The sequence below is a fragment of the Takifugu rubripes genome, chromosome 5, assembly GCF_901000725.2.
Source record: "Takifugu rubripes chromosome 5, fTakRub1.2, whole genome shotgun sequence".
Lineage (NCBI taxonomy): Eukaryota > Metazoa > Chordata > Actinopteri > Tetraodontiformes > Tetraodontidae > Takifugu > Takifugu rubripes.
In genome coordinates, this window is record NC_042289.1 from 12,426,227 (window position 1) to 12,446,015 (window position 19,789).

The window sequence follows — 19,789 nt, forward strand, 5'->3', positions numbered from 1 at the left end:
AAGTCCAAGATCTGTTCTTCCCTCCCAAGACTGAAACGGGAAAAGTGTTCACATAAATTTAAACGTCTGCGTGTGGAAATCTGACCTCCGACACGTGAGGATTTACTCATATGAACGACATGTGTGAGGATTTGGCCGCGACACGAAACAAAGAGAAGTTGATTGGCTGAAATGTTGCTGAATGTGTGAGATATTTTGTTACCGGAGAGAGAGAGAGAGAGAGAGAGAAAGGGGGGGGGGGGGGGAGAGAGAGAGAGAGAGAGGACCAGGTTGTGTTGCGGCAGGACTCTGGAACCAGGAGCTGGACTCCCTCCTCTCCTGCTCCGCAGTGCACTTGCAGCTGCTCTCCGGACAGGACGGTCTCCAGCAGCACCTCCTCTTCCTCACCCTCCTCCTCTTCCTCCCGTGCTGCTGCAGGGCGCGCACAGACGCGCATCTCCACTCGTCCCGCGCGGGGCGCGTGACATCGCGGACTCATTGATAAAAATCGGCGCTGCCGGAGCGAAAATGAGGCTCTCCTCCTCCTCCTCCTCCTCCTCTTCATCCTCCCCCTCCTCCTCTTCATCCACATAGCGCTGCTTTCTCCCGCACATCTGTTTCATGTGACTCCAGCACGCGACACAGGATGAAGACCTCACCTCTGCCGATTCTGTGCGCTTTGGTAAGGTCCCGACATAAGTGTGTGCGTGTTTGTGCGTGTGCGTGACCTGCAGTTTTCCTCACATTTCTGCAGGAAAGTTAGCAGAGTGGCGTTTCGGTGCTGGTTGTAAAATGGTTCCCCACAGTTGTTGACCTCAGCCTCTGCCCCCGTCTTTAAAGTGACTTTTGTTGGGATGTTTCCTCTGAATTCCTCCTTAAATCAGCATCCCGCTGCGGAGCCTGTCCATCCCTCAAGTGTCTGATTTCCATCCGAACGTTAGACAGAAGCAGGAATCGGATCCAGGAAAACTGAAGCTGCTTGGGTTTGGTCCAGGAGTCTGCTGACAGGAACCAGGATGGATCTCCTCAAACACCTGGAACGAGGGTGCAGGAAGTGTCCGACCTTAAAGTGGGAGGATGCTGCGATGTGGACTGGTCTAACTGGGCAGCTCACTCATCACGTGGACCTTCTGCTGTGGCAGCTGCTCCGCGGGGTGGCGGCGGCGACGGCCAGTTCCGTCTAGACCCAAAGTCCCAAATTGGCCATGAACTTGTGAATGACAGCAGAACAGCTGTCCTGCGTTTGATCAGGGTCCATAAACTGTCCCAGCGAGGTCGTCTAATGGATCCGTGATTGAGCCGTGGGACGTTCCACAGCCGGAGGATCTGAGGACAGATGCAGACGTTCCTGCAGCTCCGCGGGGCCCTTTGAGTTCTTCAAACAGTCGAGACGAGCTCAGAACATCCCATAATTCAGCTGCGACGCAGACATTTACGCCACATCTCCGCAGAGGAGTCGAAGCAGTGAGATTTATGCTCTGGTGTCACCAGAAAGGTGCATCTGAGGGATCACAGAAAAGTTCTGCTAACAGGTTTTTATTAGGCTGGATGAGGATGATGGATGGACTCTTCTGCGTGTGTGTGTGTGTGTGTGTGTGTGTACCTGTGTGTGTGTGTGTCTAGACATGGAGACACGGAGTGCATCATAACTTAGTTATCAGAGTAGATGTGTTTTCAGAGGAGCTGTTGAAGCGGCAGAGATGAGCGGCACATTTGGAGCAGACCTCAGACGTGACAAGGTCCTGACAAGGCTGAGTTGGAGCACATGGCCCCAATTTTAATCAGTGCGCACGTGTGTGTGTGTGTGTGTGTGCGTGTGTGCTACTGTGACAGGTGGCGCTGGTGTTGACGTCCAAGACGGAGCGAGCGGTGGAGCTCCCCTGCGAGTCGGGCCAGTACACCAGCGGCGGCGAGTGCTGCCTGCAGTGTCCGCCAGGAGAGGGCGTCGTGAAGAAGTGCGGCGCCACCCAGACCGAGTGCAGCCAGTGTTTGGACAGTGAGTAGCTCGGAAAACGCCGTCATTACCTCTGAGGGGCGATAACACGTGTTTATTACACGGCAATAAACACGGCTTGTTTAAAGAATAAATAACCGGTGGGAGGAGTTTTTGTATGTTTGATGAACTTATAACACCAGTGAGAAGAATGGAAAACAATCCGATAATTCGTCAAATTAGCTTAGCATAGGCAAGAACCACTGAACTTTACCTGTTTTAAGCATTCCCACTAGCGAGAATTCCTAAATCTGTTTTCATTTTCATGAGCTTGCTTTGATAGAAGGTTTTGATATGATTCCTTCTGACTCGATTGAATTTGCATCGAACAAAAAAGATTCACCTAACAATGATCAGGAGGCTAGCCGTTAAACTTTAAACTTAATTGGAGCTTTTCGGTAACATTCGTTTGCCGTCTGCTGACCAGGAACATTAGATGTTAGCTGGTTAGCTTCCACCTGCTGTGCCGAGTACCGAAATAGCAGACTCCTTGAATCTGTTCAAAGCTGTCATCTGGAGAAAATCAAACCGCCGTCAACGTGACGCGATTAATGTGAACGTTCCGCACTTGCGTCAGCTTTATTTACATCCATCTCATTTTCTGCGCTTTTAACTCCAAACCTCGAGAACGCTAAAGCCCGTTGTCCAATTTGCTCGTTTGTGTGAAGCGTCTGTTTTGCGTTTGCGAGGCGAAATAACACAGGAACTCATGTGTTTTGGTAAGTGGCTCCAAATGTGAACCGTTAGCGCTGAGCCAGTGGAGGCGCTAACGCAGCCACGGCGTGGGGGAGGCACGCCAGCGCCCTCTAGTGGCCCTTTCTGCGTTCCGTGGCACTGAGAAGACCCGGAAGTCCATAATTAACCTCCAGAGCGGCAGGAACCGTTTCTGCGTAGAGGAAACGGTCGCTCTAATTATTATACACCGATGCTAATCTTAGCGTAGCGTCGCGGCGCTCTCAGAACCTCACGGTCTGCTGGAGGAAGTCGTTCAGTACTTTCCGGCGATTCCGGGTCGTCCGCAGGGAGGGAAATCCACCTCAGATGGTGTCGATTTACTGAAGCTCCACAGCGGTTTTGGGCGAAAGACGATGAAAGAGAGGCTGAAGCAGGAGAGACCGGACTAGAGTTGTGAGGAGCTCTCCATCATCCCCACCGGCCCCCCCACCAGCTGGTGTCGTGCCTCCCCCCCCCGCCCTCCTCGCTTTTGCTATGACTCATCCTCTGTATTAGCGGATAAAACGGTATCAGAGCGCCAGGCAGTAAAGGGCGCGATCCCTTCATTTATCATGCATACTGTTGCATCAGTGCCTCTTTACTGGTTTGATCCGGCTAATTAAAACCAAACCAGGGAGCCGTTTGTGCAGCGATAAGACTCGTAAAGACGCGAAATTCCCGGGAGATAATTGATGATTTCCGCTCTTTGTTGCATCCGATAATGTCTCAGCCGATAAAGTGATAGCTTAGCTGCGTCCAAAGGTGCTCGGGCGCCAGGATTGTGTAGCTGACACGAGGCGAAGACAATGAGCGGACCTGAAATATTAAAGATATAGACTTTCTGAAGTGCCGAGATGAATAATTAAAGAGGAAAATTCATTTCCTGTTTCGTGGTAAATATAGGTGACTCCTTACTTACCATGAAACTCCTAAAATTCCCACTTCCTGTCAGCCCCCATCTCCCCCCCGGTCCTGAGTGCTAGCATCAACGGTGTTGAAATATTCATCAGTCTCCATTTTTCTGTCGCGGCAGACAAGATAACACTTAGCCGGAAAAAGATGGAATTCCCCCAGGGTGTCAGGGGGGGGGGGACTGTCCAGGATTGTTCCAGATGAAGAAGTGTCAAATGCAGGTTTTTGTCATGAGTACGGATACGGAGTAAAACGTTCGAAACGTTAGAAAGTGCAGATTGTTAAACGGTCCGTTCCCTCCTCCCGGAACACCTGTTTCAAATCAGAGCCCAAGTGGAGCCTGGGAGTGAGGGTGCAATTACAAACAGAAACAAACCCGTCACGCAGCTTCTCGGACGCCGCTCGTTTATCCACCAGTCAGCAAAAGTTCAGTGGCGAAGATGGCGGCCAACCAGACGCCCCCCCGGAGAAAGGGTTACGGCTGAAGCTCAGGTTTAAGGCTGCATCAGCTGCATTATTGATGAGGAAACACGGTGAGGTGGGGGTGGGGTGGTGTCTTGTGTGGGGGGGGGGTTCCTCACAGACCCCGACCACATCAGCCCCCATGAACCTGCTCACCTGAAACATGAACGATGAGCAGATCGATGGTCAAATGGGTCAAGGTCATATTTTATTAAAGAGAGTAACACACAAACTGTCCTGTGAACACACATGCCTTTCTGACACTCGCTGCGGGGTGGGGAGTTGTGGGGGGGGGGGGGGGGGAGTTGGCGGGGGGGGGGGGGGGGGGGGGGGGGTCCATTTACACGCGAGATTCAGCGAGGAAGCCCGCATGATTGATGGGACGGCTGAAACGACGGAGCCCAGATTTCCCCCGTCGGGCCTGACTGCAAACCAAACAGCATTGTCCAGCTCATGTGAGGCCCCCTCCCCACAAGACGGAGGTCCGAGCCAGAGCTGGGTCAGTGATGGGGGGGCAACAGAGTGGAGAAGGATGGTGCATGATGGTTTTGGGTCCCCAAATGTCCCATTTCCCCCAATATTTCACCCTCTGTCCATACACCAGCACTTCCTGCAAGTTTCCAACTCAGGTTGCCCCCCACCCCCCCGTCCCAGGGAGGGGGGCAGCTTCCACATGATGAACTCTCTGTCCCAATGGAGGAAACACCGGATGTTTGTTCAGACGAATGGCCTTCGAAGGTGAAGGAGTTCTCAGCTATGGTTGTATGAAGTTCTCTGATAACGGTATGAAGGAGGCTTTAAACTGCCCCCCCCCCCCCCCCCCTCCTCCCCCACCGTGGGGGTTTCCACCATCTCCGTATCTGTGTGTCGTATCTGAAGCTGCGGCACTGCGCTCAGATCGGCCTTCGGATCGATACCCCATCCAGCATCACAGGGATTTGCACTCGTCTCCCAACGAGAGCACCTTTGTTGTCCCGGAGCAGATATCACCGAGCGGATCAATCCCCCCCCACCCGCCCCCTAATGAATGTGCGGTAAACACGATTAATTTCATTAGACTGGCTGTTTATTCTGCTGTTTCCCTCCCGGCTTCCTGCTCTCTCCATCCTCTGACCTGCTCTTCTCTCCTCTGCCCTGCAGGTGAGACCTTCTCTGGGAACTACAGCCACACGGAGGGGTGCTCGCCCTGCACGCTCTGCACCGGCCTGATGAGGATGGAGACGCCCTGCACCGACTCCAACGACGCCGTCTGCATCTGCGACTACAACTACTTCCTGGACTCCATATCGGGTCTTTGCGAGCCGTGCACGGTGTGCCCGGTGGGCCAAGGCGTGTATTTGCACTGCGAGTACGGCCACGACACGGTGTGCGAGGAGTGTTTGGACAACACCTACTCGGACCGGGAGAGCTCTCTGGACCCCTGCCTGCCCTGCACCATCTGCGACGAGGAGACCGAGACCGAGCTGGCCAAGTGCACGCCCTCCTCGGACTCCGTCTGTCACAGTAAGTCCTCCAGAGGGGAGAATCCACTCTTCTGTGGGCATCGCCGCTGCAGGATTGCTAGGGTTAAAAGTTGTTACCACGGCAACACTGACCAGGGGCCTTAAAAAGGGGCAATTTGTGATCACGTTTAGGGTGACACCCCAGAGCTCAAACTTGTCTCCTAGAAATCGTCTTCGGGCAACGTGAAACTTGCCTGTATGGCGTTGAGAGATCATTAATTTCCGGGATTAATGATGAATCAGGTTGGAGATGCAGGAGGGAACACCTTTCAGAAGGCCTGGCAGTCACCCCCTGGTGGTCTGCTTCAGGTTTGGACATCCGGGTCTTTCAGGCAGCGCCGGCGAACGCCAGCCAAAGTCGAGCCGCGTCGATACCAATTACAGAGCTCACGCTGCTCGGTGCTCTTTGAGGACTATTATATACGTCTCCACCGCAGCCAGAGGTCACTCTTCAAAAGGAGGGAAGTTGAAAGCTTTGGCATCTAAAGGTCAAAGACACAACAGCAATGAATAATCTGCCCTCCCACAAAACCGTGGCTCGCTGAGCGGAGGCGTTTCGGAACCTAGAAGGAAGCGAGAAATTCTATCGTCGGAGCCAGAGAGAGGAAATGACTCCATAGCTAGTAGCTAATGAACCTTAGAACGGTCATGATGTTGTAGCTGGTGCTCTTGGATCTGTCTGACGGACAAGCGACAGAAAAATCGTGCACACACTAAGCTAAGTAGCCCTGTTAGCATTCCAGAGGGCTTTTCCCACAAGATTCCCGCTTTCCTTCTGAAAAACACATTCTTGTCATCTTACTTCTCGCTCGTCCGAACAAATGTTTGTCGTAGCAGACAGCGTGCTAGCTTGAGCTAAGATCAAAGGTAAGCTCCGTTGATCTTTGTTTAGCGTGGGAATAAGTCATCCCCACGATATCCAAAAGTCCAGTTCTGGAGGCCTGCTCTCCAGATTCCAAAGGCAACTTATAGTCTGCCAAGAATGTGGTCTGGTTAACTCTTCCCATGCGAAGGCGAGGATGCAGTGATAGCGAGGGTGGCGTGATGAGCCATCAGAAGACAGGACATCCTGCCCCCCCAGGCTCAGATCAGCTGTAAGTACAGGGGCCACAAAGCAGCCTTGTGCCACCCATTCAGCAGCCACCCATGCCGGCGGCCTGACCTTTGACCCTCCGTGTCCTGAGCACCGGCCATGTGGCAGCGACGATGGAGATGGCGCGATAAGCGACCTTGTGTTCCAGCCCCGTCACTCATCACCTCGGTGACTCAGGGCGAGAGCTCCAGTCCCACGTGTAGGGGACGATCGCTCCGCGGTGGCGGCCACGGCGAGCTGGCGTACGGCCGCCTACAGATACATGTTCAGCAGCGAACGGGAAGCCGCTTATTGCCCCATTTCCATCAACTTGGCTTTTTCGTTTTCCTTGTGCGGCCACGCATCGAGCTGACGGTGCGTCCGTGCTCTGCCGGGACTCCGGGGTCGATCGGACTCCGGGGGTTTCTCGGGTTTCGCCCTGGCGACCTCTGCGGAACCAGCACGTATACGCATGCTGTTGGAGGTTGGAGGACAACCACGTGTTGTTCCACCGGCCGCTCGGCACCTGCGTGCACAGCGGTGGCGGCGGCCCGCTTTGATGTGGAACTCTAGAAAACGCCTCCTGCATTTTTTGTTATTGGAGATAAAAGGTGTGTTTTCTCATCTCCCAACGGGCGCAGATAAAGATGTCTGACGTGAGAGAACGAACCGGGAGCCGGACTCAGCGGCGCTGGGAGCGCCGGTGTGGGTTCGGCTAAAGCGTCAGAGGCGGAATTCTCCGTCTGGACTCGGCCTCAGCAGAATGGCCGGTTCAATTTGGCTGAGAGTCCGTTCTTCTTGAGAGGGAGCGAATAAAAAAACAGACGGAGGCGCGCTCCTCTTCTCTTTATTACCCCCCTCTCCTCTCTCTTCCCCCTCCATTAACTCTCCCTCTCTTCCCACCACAGCCCATGAGTGTGTGTGTGTGTGTGTGTGTGTGGGGGGGGGGGGGGGGGGGGGGGGGTGAGCGTGGCGGTGGAAGGTGGCCAGCGTGCATTCAGCGCCTCCGCCGCTGCGGCATAATTACTCTTGCTAATCAGAGCACTTTACAGCGGCTCCTCTGTTCATCTGCACCCCCACCTCACTCTCTCCTAACACTCTGCCTCTCTGTCTGCCCCCCCCCCAGTCGACAGAAGACAGACTTGAGTAATTCCTGCTACGTGTGAGTGTTTGATGGATGTGCGCGCACAGGGGGAAGATTGAGATAGGGGTTGAGCCGAGACAGTGGGGGAGTGTTTGGCGGCTGATAAAGGGGGTCATTGTGCATGTGCTGCGCCTGATAGCTGCTCATCTCCACCCTGAACCGGCACAAGTCAGGACGCCAACCTCCACAGCAGACCCCGGGGCTTAACTTCACCACAAAGACCCCGGCCCCTCATAAAAATTGAAGCTTTTCTTCTCCTCCTCGCATCCCTCCGCTAATAAACACATCTCTGCGCGCGTATAAAAACCCCGAGCCAGGGTTTTATGTCGTTTCCTGATTGTTTTAAGCTCCCCATCTGCTCCGGCTGAGCTATGTAGGCTGGAGCGGCAGGTTCGCCTCCATGCGGCCAGATGTGTTTTTTTGGGATCGGCTCAGGGAGTTGGGATGTGCAGCGTCATAGCTTCTCCAAAACTCTCACCTCGCCTTCCGGGTTTGTTCCGTTAGTGGCGCATCGCTAACACCATTAGCCAGTCACGCATTAGCCGGATGATGTATGGCGGAGCCGAGGAAACCTGACTACCCCCTCCTGAAAGGTCGAGAAACCCTTGTAACACAGACGCCGGCTCCTCTGAACGCTCCCTTTTTAGATGGATCTGAATCAATAACGCTGCTGAAAATAGACCGCGAAGACGGACCATTCGACCATTCAACGACCGACGGAAGTTTTGCCGTCAGGTCCTCGATGGAACGCCCTTTAGGGTTGTTAGCGCGAACAGCTGAGTGAATTAGGCAACAGATCAATGCGGCGGAGCGTGTGGAGAACGTTTGCCATTACGGTCGTCAGATCGATGACCCGTCATTCCAAACCCACGTTTGCGCCGTTGCCTTTGATATCTTGATCCAAAATAGAACAAAGACCCAGAACCATGCGCGTCCTGCTGTTTCACTGTGGTAAACAAGGAAAATTCCTGAGGTCAGCTCAAGGAGCGGTTGTGCCAGATTTCTCCAGGAGGAGGCTGCAGATGTGGAGGTGTCTGGGCTCACGTTGGCGGGCTTTGACCCCGTGACTCCCACCAACGCAGAGGGCGAAGGCAACGGATGAAAAGCCCCAACACCCAATTCCAGAACATGTGATGGAGATTCACCACGGAGAAAATTCAGAGAGGAAAGAAAAGGAAACCCAATCAAGCACGGGGTGAACAATAAACCCTTTGATCTCGAATAAGTGTTTTCAGGCAGGCTCGTGTGGAAATCCGGCCGGTTGAAAAGCGCACGGCTTTGGAACGATTCATCTCCAATTTATCAATAATCAACGTGGCCCCGGCAGTTCGGCTGGCGGAGGGAGATAATAACTCAAACAAACGCAATTAACTGTATAAATGTAATTTAAAAAAAGACGAAAATCCATCGGATCCGTTCGGTCGGGTTAACATCCGCAATATGAGAAACGGTTTGTCTTCGGCTAACCGTAATTGCGTTTAGAGATCAAAGACAAATAGCTCTGGAAGTGGGCGGAGCCTCTCCGTCTTTGGCCTTGAGGGGTCTCTGCGGGGTTAATCTTCCGAGCGCCGGTCCGGAGATAACGAGGAGCAGCTCGGGCTTCTGCTGGGAATTAGGGGCTCAGATCAGAACCAGGCTGAGCAATCCGCAGCCCCTCTCGGTGTTTTATGGACGGACCCGCTCCTCGGCCAGCTGGACCACATCGCGGCGCAGAAAACATCGTGCGTGACAACTCAATGCTGATCTACAGACAGGGCCTGGAGGATAATTTGACAGGTCTGATGTCTGGACTGTGTTGGGTCCATCCCAGCCAGGGGACCATTAATAGAGCCCACAAAGGAAGAGGAAATAGAACAATTAATGGAAATGAGTCTTCTCTGCAGGCTTCGCCCTGATGAAGACCAGACCCCTCCAGTAGCGCAGAACCATCCGCCTTCCTGGATCCAGCACAACTAAACTGAAAGTGATGACCTGGTCACAGGCGTCAGACCAGACCCGTTGCCGGGTGGCTGCTTGGTGACAGATATCTGCCCCCCCCTCCTTGCTGATGAGCATTCCTTCTCTGCTAACAGGGACTCAGCTGAGACCCATCTGTCTCTCAAAAACAGCTGACGCATGTCTGGACTGGACGGACTTGATCCCGAAATATCTCCACAGCTGCAGGTGGAACACAAGTCTGGAGCCCAGAGGGCAGGGGGGGGCTAAAGACGGCACATTAGCACAACAAATGAAGCATGTTGTGGCTGTCAGAAAGAGTGTGCTGACTGTTGATGAGTGAAACGACCGATCAGTGGGGGGGGGGGGGGGCTCATTAAGGGGACGTACCAACATTCTTTTACATGCGCGCTTCTTTCCAGAATCACCACTTTTTAACCAGCACTAGTGAAAGATTGCCCACCGCTAGTTAGCTTAGCTCACATCTTCTGGTAGCAAATATGCAGTGAAATGTGATTGTACTGAGAAATTTATCATGCAAGTATATTATTGACGTTACATTCCTATCACATCGATGCTAACACGCTAAACTTAGCTCACTTTCCTCTGCCTCTCTCTTTAGATCCTCTCCTCCCGACATACGTCATCCCCACCACCGACATGGACCTGTCTCCGCCCTCCTTCACCAACATCTTCATCCCTGACACCACCGAATGCCCGTTGCCAGGAGGGGAAACGACCCTGTCCAGCTCTCCGCACTACCTCATCCTCATCGCCGTCTGCTGCTCCATCCTGGCCGCTGTGGTCGTGGGCGTGGTGGCGTACCTTGTTTTTAAGAGGTCAGTAGGAAGAGCAGAGGGAGATGTTTGTGCTCTGCGGTGAAAAACATTAGCACAATTGGGTTTTGCACTCCAACAACAACATAATTGTGGACAGAGAGGGAACCGCGATGTTCTGGCGACGGTGTTGCCTCGGGCTGAAATCCAGAAGCAAATTTCAGTGTGGTCCCTCCTAAAAGAGAAGAACTAAACTTGCAGGCTCACACAGTCATGGCAGCCTTCAAACACACTGAAAGGCGGTAAACAAGATCATTAGCGCCGAGTTTAGCAGTCGTACACATCTGCTCCTCGAATTTGGGTATTACAATCATAAACAAGCTGCAAATTGCATAAAATCCTCCGTTTATGTTGCTGTTTGTGTTAACACTTATGTGCTAACTGCGCTATCAGGCTAATACATGAATATTTATATGCATGTCTTTTTTAATATATACAGTGGGCGTGGCCTCGTCAGTCATCTATAAATGGAATATTTATCCTGGTATTCCACAGGTGGAATAGTTGCAAACAGAACAAGCAGGCCGCCAACAACCGCGCGGCTACAAGCAACCAGATGGTGACGCCGGAGGGGGAGAAGCTGCACAGCGACAGCGGCATCTCCGTGGACACCCAGAGCATGGAGGAACAGCAGCAGCAACACCAGCAGGCCCGGGCCGAGGTCCAGGCTCTGCACCCGCAGCCACACGGCCAGGACCAGATCGGTCAGTGCGCACGTTTGTTGTCAGCCAATGTTTGTTTGCGGAAGTACGTGAACTTTACCTGTTGAGGGTTGTTTCGGATGACCCGGAAACGTCACCACATTTGTCACCGCTCCGATCGTCCGCCCCCTAGTGGCCGGAACATCATATGACTGGAAACAAAAGTAATCCTTCCCTTCAATGACCCTCCTGAAAAAAAAAAAGACATAGCTTTATTAATAATGTACCAACAAGCCAGACCGCCGATAAGCTGACGACCCCCCTCCCTGCAGCGGCTTGGGAAAAGCTCATTTGGGTTTTTGTTTTTGGTTTGAGCCCCCGCGGTCCATTCTTCTCCCACTCTCCCGACTGGAGGAAGGCGGAACGGCCGCGCATCGAAGAATAGAAGGAATTTCTTTTGGAGGAACGGCTCCTAAATTGGCTCTTTGAGAGGGTCCCTGCCCCATTAAGTCAGTAACCGACTGGCTCGTTAACAGGTGTTGTGAGACGGGATCCAGGCCCGGTTCAGCTGCCTCCCAAACTCTGATCCAGCATCAGCGTTCAGCGGCTGCTAATTGGCGTCGCAGCACAGTCTGCTGGCACCGAAGCCACAGTGAACTTAATGGGGGTGTCAGCTTCTTCCAGCAGAAGCGGGGCCTGCTAACATCTGCGAAAGGGTGAGAATATGTCCAATAAACCATAATCACTGGGGGTGGGGGTGGGGGGGGCTCTTCCTGTCAAAACAAGTGAAAGAAGTCATTAAAACAGAGCGTGTTTGGACAGATAACATTCAGAGAGGGGCTTCCTGTGCTGCTGAGGGTCTCAACAGGGAGATCGGACCCATCATCCTACATTTGACCCCCCGAAGAAACTTGGCCCCCCTGACTCGAAAATCTGCCCCCGACATTGGCCGAATCCCTCAGGAAAAGACATGTTAGCAGCTTTAAAGCTCCTAATATTATTTTGGTAAACAGTAAAACAATCTTGGGAGATCAGATTGCGCCCCCCCCCCCACTTCGGTCCCAATCAGCAGAATGAAAAGCTTTATTCCGATTCAGGGTCCAATCAGCGCCGCCTGATTATATCCAAAAGCTGGGGTGGGGTCGCGTTTCAGCCCAGATTTAGGCGGATTCGTGGCCCGGTGGAGGTTTCAGTGTCGGGCTGAAAGCTCTGGCTTAAACACGCCCCCCCCCCCCCCCCCCGGTTACTGTGCTTTCCTGGCACCAGGACACGGTTTCTAAAGGGGGGAACACACCCTCGGCTCTCGGGGGTCCTCTCTCCGGTGCCCCCGCATTCCTGAGCCATCTCCACGGCGGCCCTCAATTGACAGCAGGTTAAGAGGTTTATGGGAAAAAAGAGCATTTGTCTCCCATCTTCATCCGCACAATGACGCACTTTAACGGGTTCGGCTGGGGGGGGGGGGACACACCGAGGCCCCCCTGTGGGAAATGGAGGGATACTCAGAGTTTTTTCCATGTTTAATGAAGGTTTTCTTTAGCGTAAAGTGATTGGAGAGTCACCTGTGACCCCCCTGCAGGGCCTGACGTGCTTCCGTTTCTCTCCGCAGTGGTGCGGGTGGACGGCGGCCCCCCTCCCAACACACCGCCGCATGATGTCTGAGGGAGAGGAGGAAGAGTTGGACCTGGAGACGGGGGGAGGGGGGGGACAGGACGGGGGACTCGCACTGGAACTTAAAAAGTGGCGAGGTGGCCCGATTTGTGGGACACCTCTGGACACGACCCCCACCATCCCCCCCCAGTGGGACCGGAGCCACGTGTGCTCAGTGCTTCTTCTACATATTAACCGATTATTCTCGCATTTATCCATCAGACGACTAACCTTTCCCCGCTAACCCCTTACGTGCCTCACAGGTGAACGGGCAGGGACGTTTCCCAGGACTTATTCCCCCCCCCCCCCCCCAGAGACAGTGACACACCCTCACATCCATCTCAAGTTTGTTGTTCTTTAGTCATTTTAGCATTTGGTAGCATGTTGTCTCGTAAAACGCCTGCGTCGCCGCAACGGTGATGCAGGCGACTCACGATCGCAGATGAAAACTATTCCCGGAATGGACCCCTTTCCTCCTTGTGGGTGGCCCCCCCCCCCCATCAGGGGCCATCACGGCGTCTCCGTGGGGCCGAGATGCTGCCTGACCAGTCGTGATGTCATCATTGACCCGGTACCAGAGGTGCTCAGCGATGGTAATCACCTGTGTGCCACAGGGAGGCGGCGTGGACCGGGCTCCATCGTGGGCTGGCAGACAGGTAGTAATTACCTCAGGGGTCTAGTCTCATCTTACAAGTGTGGCTCTCCACATCAACGACCCCTCAGTCAGAGATGACACCTGTCGCCATGGTGATACCAAAGCACTGATGGAACCAGGACGTTGAAGGAACCAGAGCGGTTTGTGGGAGGGGGAAAAGGATGTGAAATAAACACGGAGGGGAACTAAATGATGCTGAATCCGCAGGTGGGAAATGTCAGGCGCTCAGATGAGTCACTCCATCTTGTGCCACGCTGCACGAGTGGCTCACGTGGTCGCCGGCGGCAACAGGACGGTGAAACTCTCCCCCCTCTGCCCACTCGTGATTCATCCTGCAGCATTGAAACAAATAAAAAGGCTGCAGCTCACAGGTGTTGGACACACACACACACACACACGCACACACACACACACACACACACACACACACACACACACACACACACATAAGGGTACAGCTGAAAGAGCCGGTGTGATTCCTCTTTGTCCTCGCACATTTAAACACACATCGTAAGCAACAATATGCAAGGATACGTTCGAACGTCCTTCTTCTTGTTGTTTTTTTCTATCCCAGCGGGTCAGAATTAGCATTTTGCTCCCATTTGGATGTGATTTGAATGCAGTTCAAGTGCCTGTGTACAGCATCAGCTGCTTCAATGTTCACGTAGCCATTTACGATTGTTTTACGAGTTTTTGTCAGTGTGCGTGTGGGTGTTTTTGAAACATTTGTAGAGCTAACGAAGGTTTTAGCGAATGCTCTTCGGAAGCTACAGAGATGCTGAGATACGAACATGTTGCTCATGGAAACATATATTTTGCTAACAGCTCATGTAGCGTTTTGAGGAACCTGCACTCGGACGTTGAGATCGACCCGTCTGTGCAGATTTGACGCTACAATAATCGACCAGCTGCTCCCCAACAACGGCTGAAGGTCACCTGTACTTACCGACTAATGTAAACCGCGTTGTGTAAATGTGAATTTCTTAGATACACGAGGCGACAGTAGACTGTAAAGCGTTCGGAGAAATCAAAGTATGCTGATGAGTATCTGTAATAAAATAAACACGGATGTCGCATCAAGTGCCTCTGTCTGTCTTTTCTGAACGTGGGTGTAGCGTTACGCTAGCAGCGCTAACCTGACGACGGATCCGACTCTTCCAGCTCTCGAGTTTCAGATTGAGAAACGAAACCAAGTGGACTTTGACTGCGGGGAGGGAGAGCAGAATCTTGATTCCGTCAGCGGGGAGCGCTTATATGGAGACACCAATCAAACTGCGCTTTCCATCTGTCAGGAGTAATCAAGAGAGCTAGTGGGGCTAAATGAAAAGGAAATACGGACCAGAGATGGGAGCCGAGGCTCCGGCTGGAGCTGGATCCCGTATGGAGACGTAGATAAAGTGATAAAATGCACGACGACCTCACAAAGGATCAAGAAATGAAAAGCTCTCAGCTGGTTTTTGCACCCTGGAACAACCAGGATCTCTGAGGACACACACACACACACACACACACACACACACACACACACACACACACACACACAGTGATGGAAAGGCAGGAGACCTTCTCCATGTTGTCCACAGTTCTTTTTTGCCGGTCTGGTCCGGATGGTGTGTGGGACACATGAGGATCATCCGGTGCTGCAGCAGTTAACACTGATCAACCTGATCACTGAGCTGACACAAAGTGTGTCTGGTTAACGCGCAGATGTGCTCATCAATCACAGCATGGACTGAGTGTGTGTGTGTGTGTGTGTGTGTGTGTGTGAGGGGGTGGCTGAAAACTCTCCCACACTGCTGCCTTTCCTTCAGAGAGCTTATCAACACACCAGCCTGGACGAGTCTGCCTTCTCATCCGCTTCACGCCGTGTTTTCCTAAAGCTTCTCTGGAGGCCTGATCAGGGTGTGGAACTGACCCCCCTACACACACACACACACACACACACACACACACACACACACACACACACACACACACACACACACACACACACACACACAGTAAACTGCAGAGCTGCCTTCAGATGGACGGGAGCTGTGGAAGGATGGTCCAGGATGGTCCTGGATGGTCCTGGATGGTCCAGGATGGTCCTGGATGGTCCTGGATGGTCCTGGATGGTCCTGGATGGTCCTGGATGCAGCAGCAGGCTGATGATGCTGATGAACATCTGGTATTAGGACACTCAGGTCTGCTCCTCTGTTTTATCATCTCCATTATTCTTTGGGAAGACCTGAAATCATCTCTGAACACATCCTTTGTTTTCCACCAATAAAACATAAAGAGGAGGCGTTGCAGTTCCCGGAGGCACCTCCGACGGCTCCAACTGTGAGAACGAGCCGGTAGACGGGACTGAAGCTGAAGCTGAGCGGGGGGGGGGGGACAGATCTCCACCTGCAGCCGTGCGTCCCACCTGGACCAAACGCTCTTAGACCCCCCTCCTGAAGGCCAGAGACCTTTGAGGCCCTCAGGAGAAGGGCAGCAGCTTCTGTCTGCAAGCACATGGGCGAGGACAGGCACCCGCCTGGCTCTCATTAGTGCACGTGGGAGGGAGCATGGTAAAATGATGGAAGCTCTCCGTTTGCTGTACAGTAAAATACCCAGAGGTCCTGTTCAGAGCCCGACGCAGATACAGTTAAGCTGCACTCGCGCAGTCATTAAAACTGCATTATTGCTCTAAGTGCTGCGAGGAGAGAAGCTAAATGAGCACTTGTTAGCTTTATGGCACTGGCGTTATTGCCAGAGTCTGAAACCCACAACATCATCAGGGGCCACCGAAATTTATGTCAAATAAAGTCATCAAGGTTATAAAGAACTGATTCTGTAAAATAATTAGCAAGTAATTACGGCCGGGCCGGGGCGGAGGGAGGAGCGGCGTGAATAAACAAAGCTGTGGACGCAAGCTGACGCTCATGTGCTGGGGCTTCATTAAAAGCTCATTCAGGACGGAGAAGGATCCACAAAGTGTCCCTGGTGGACGAGGACGTCCTCAAGGCTCCAGCCGTCTTCTTCACACGGGTCAAATGAAAAGTTGCTCGAGTCATTTAGTCGTGTTTTGAAGCAACTTTTCCAGACTTGTCCAGCAGAACGGACCAATGAAGAACCTCAGCCACTGCCCCAGCAGGGCGCAGTGGCAGGAAGAATCCACCGGGGGAGCTAACCCTCCCCTCAGGCTGTTGGAGCTGGGCTGCACCTGACTGAGTGACAAACGTGGTATTTTTAGAAGGAACTACTTTAATTTTCTCGACGCTGCAGTTCCTCGTTGGCCGAGGCTGAAAGCTGCATCAGTCGTGGACCCAGAGCACGCTTTCATAGCTAGCTACAGCAGCGCTAATGCACAACATCGAGTCTGCTCGGAGACGTTTGGCCTTAATGCAGCGATGGTCTGACAACAGGCCCGAAAAATGAAGCAACTCATCCACGAGGGCATCTGCTGAAAGAAGAGTTAATGCACCAGACGGGAGGAGGGGGTGGGGGGGGAGGGGCAAAAACAAAGGGTTCGCGCCTGCGGGCCGGTTGGGGAGAGTGGACAGTCCATCACAAAGGGCCTGCTCGCCGTGCCCGCCTGGATCAGAGCGCTCAAAGTGCCTTAATGGCTGTAATGAGAGCGTCTGGATGCTGTGAAGTTAAGAAGGTGACGTATATAAACTGTTCCCTGGCATCGGGCCGCCGTTCTGCTCGCCATCGGGACCATCGTTTGGACGATGGAGACGTTAGATTAGAAACGTAAAAGAAGTGTTGCGGGATTTACGGCCGGGGTTGGAGCGAGAGGGGGCGATGGAGCTAAGGTGCAGGTGGCCGCCACATTCTGTCGGCGCCGACCTTTGAACGGCGCGTTGGACCGTTGGCAGGGCAGCTGCTCGGGCCTCGGGGGGGACACACGCTCGTCCGTTTCCTGTTTGTTTTAAAGCTCTTGTGAGGCCGAAGGTTCTGGCAGAGCATCTACGATCCGTGAGGAGGGCAGAGTTTTGCTGAGTCGGCTCCGCTATTAATCACAGGAAATGAAGAAAAAAGGTTGGAATTATTCAAACCACAAAATCTGTGGTTTTCTGGTAAAAAGCGAAAGAGCTGCGAGCACATTTCTCATGTTCGAGGAAGAAAAAAGTGAACAAAACACTGAACAAAATGGAAAATTCCCCCCTCAAAAAAGAACACAGACAAAATATATATAAATAGAGAAATTAGATGAAATAAACTGTTGAGACACCTGCAGGTCATTAGTTCATGAAGTAATCCTGAAAATTACACATGCTGTCATCAGACACACACACCCCCTGTACTTCTATCTTTGTGAGGACTTTCATCGACACTAACACCCCAACTAACCCCAAAAGTAACCCTGACTTAAATACAGGTCAAACCTCAACCTTGAGACTCTGTCTCAACTGTCCTCTGTTGTGGGGACCGGGTTGTGGGGACCGGGTTGTGGGGACCAGGTTGTGAGGACCGGGTTGTGAGGACCGGGTTGTGAGGACCGGGTTGTGAGGACCGGGTTGTGAGGACCGGGTTGTGGGGACCAGGTTGTGGAGACCAGGTTGTGAGGACCAGGTTGTGGGGACCAGGTTGTGGAGACCAGGTTGTGAGGACCAGGTTGTGAGGACAAGGTTGTGAGGACCGGGTTGTGAGGACCGGGTTGTGGGGACCAGGTTGTGAGGACAAGTTTGTGGGGACCAGGTTGTGAGGACAAGGTTGTGAGGACCGGGTTGTGGGGACCAGGTTGTGAGGACTGGGTTGTGGGGATCAGGTTGTGAGGACCGGGTTGTGGGGGAACCTCAATACGTTGCTTTTTAGCCAGTTTAGCCAGTTGAGCAGCTCTTTCTGGTCTGGAAGCAATGGGAGATCAGAACCTGGTGGTGGAGAAGAAGATCCACTTCAACGAACGGTCGTAGAGTCAGCAGGAGAACCAACCACCGCAGGAACAAACCAGCATCAGAAGGTCTTTGAGAAGAGTTCAGATGTTTGACCTGAAATCAAAAACACACATTTTCTTTAAACGTCTCAGTTTGGAACTTTTCCTGGAGTGCTGCTAACCTGCTCTTAAACTCTGCACAAAAGGAGCCAAACACACACCCCCCCCACAAGAACACACACACACACACACACACACACACACACACACACAACTGGATCCAATTTAAATAAAATAGCTTCCAAGCTGAGCTGATGAAAACGTTTAGCGCGTTTGCATTAGCATTCAAAGCTATCCACTAACCACATGATTTTCTACTGGTTTGGGGCTGAATTCTTCTTTTCCTGCAGACCTGAAAACAGTTTGTGATCCCACCAGCGCTGAAGTCCTCACTCCTGATGACCTGACGAGAACATGGCACATCTGGGATTTTATTTCCCCCTCAGATCTTTTTCAATCATTCAATTTCTCCAGGAATTCCATTTGTCTTTCGCCTGTCTCCTCGCCGTGCGCTCTGTCGTTCTGCCTTTTTGATCTGTCCCACCTGTTTCCCCTCTTTTAAAGCCTCCCAGGAGCCTTCAGGAGGGACAAATGTTCAGAAAAGTCCAGCTGTTTTAGAAACCTCACAGACACGTTAGCTTTTATTTACAACTTCTCCCCCTTAAATAGTAACATTAGCATGCTACTGTGATATTGCCGTGTTTTTAACATGTCCCGTACAGATGTAACATTTACAGTAGTGTCAAAGTAGCTCCAGCTGCTGCAAACATCTGCTCATATGGCTGGAAGGAGGAACGGCTCGTTAGCATCCTTTACATTTCTTTGTATGTTGCCATAAAAGGTGCAACCTTCCATCTAAACTCTGGCTGCTGAAACCCACCAGGTGGCAGATGCGACCGGAGACGCAGACACAAAGGTCACGACCCCTCAAAACTGGAAAAAAAAAAGAGCAGACGGTTCCTCACCCGCTGCCGTGTTGTGACAGTTGAACACAAACTGCTCCTACAAGGAGTCAGGGCAGATGTTTCGCCTCCACTCAGAGGAGAAACGCACCAAAACTGCGTCACATGTCCAGAATTGTCCACTTTCCTTCCCCCGGACTCATTTTACAGCCGTCCGGTCCTGTTACGCATCGCAGCCCCGTCCAAAGGAGGACGTCAGTCCCAGAATTCATCTGCTGCCCGGCAGAAAGCAGCAAACACAGATTATTGTCCTCGGCCCTGCGGAGGAGGAGGACGCGCGGGGGTGCGGAGCGGAGAGCTTTTAAAAGCTGGTGGACAAAAGGTCTGTGTCCCCCCAGGCCTGCGTCACCGTCCTCTGTGTCCCGCGCCGGTGCTGCGTCTCATGTGGAGACGCTGCGAACACAATTAAGGCCGACGTAATGAAATCAC

General features: G+C 52.7%; 1 protein-coding gene across 1 annotated transcript; it reads left to right on the forward strand.

Annotated features, from left to right (window-relative positions):
- The first annotated feature begins 275 nt into the window (after positions 1-275).
- ngfra (nerve growth factor receptor a (TNFR superfamily, member 16)) lies at positions 276-14,572 on the forward strand. Its single transcript, XM_029836908.1, has 6 exons — positions 276-661; positions 1,813-1,975; positions 5,201-5,563; positions 10,336-10,552; positions 11,045-11,253; positions 12,797-14,572. The coding sequence occupies exons 1-6, from the start codon at positions 626-628 to the stop codon at positions 12,847-12,849; spliced, it is 1,041 nt and encodes a 346-aa protein (XP_029692768.1). The 5' UTR covers positions 276-625; the 3' UTR covers positions 12,850-14,572.
- The last annotated feature ends 5,217 nt before the right edge of the window (positions 14,573-19,789 follow it).

Coding starts and splice junctions, on each gene's coding strand:
- ngfra (XM_029836908.1), top strand. CDS start 626: ATGAAGACCTCACCTCTGCCGATTCTGTGCGCTTTG. Junction 662..1,812: donor TGCCGATTCTGTGCGCTTTG/GTAAGGTCCCGA, acceptor CTACTGTGACAG/GTGGCGCTGGTGTTGACGTC. Junction 5,564..10,335: donor CTCGGACTCCGTCTGTCACA/GTAAGTCCTCCA, acceptor CTCTCTCTTTAG/ATCCTCTCCTCCCGACATAC.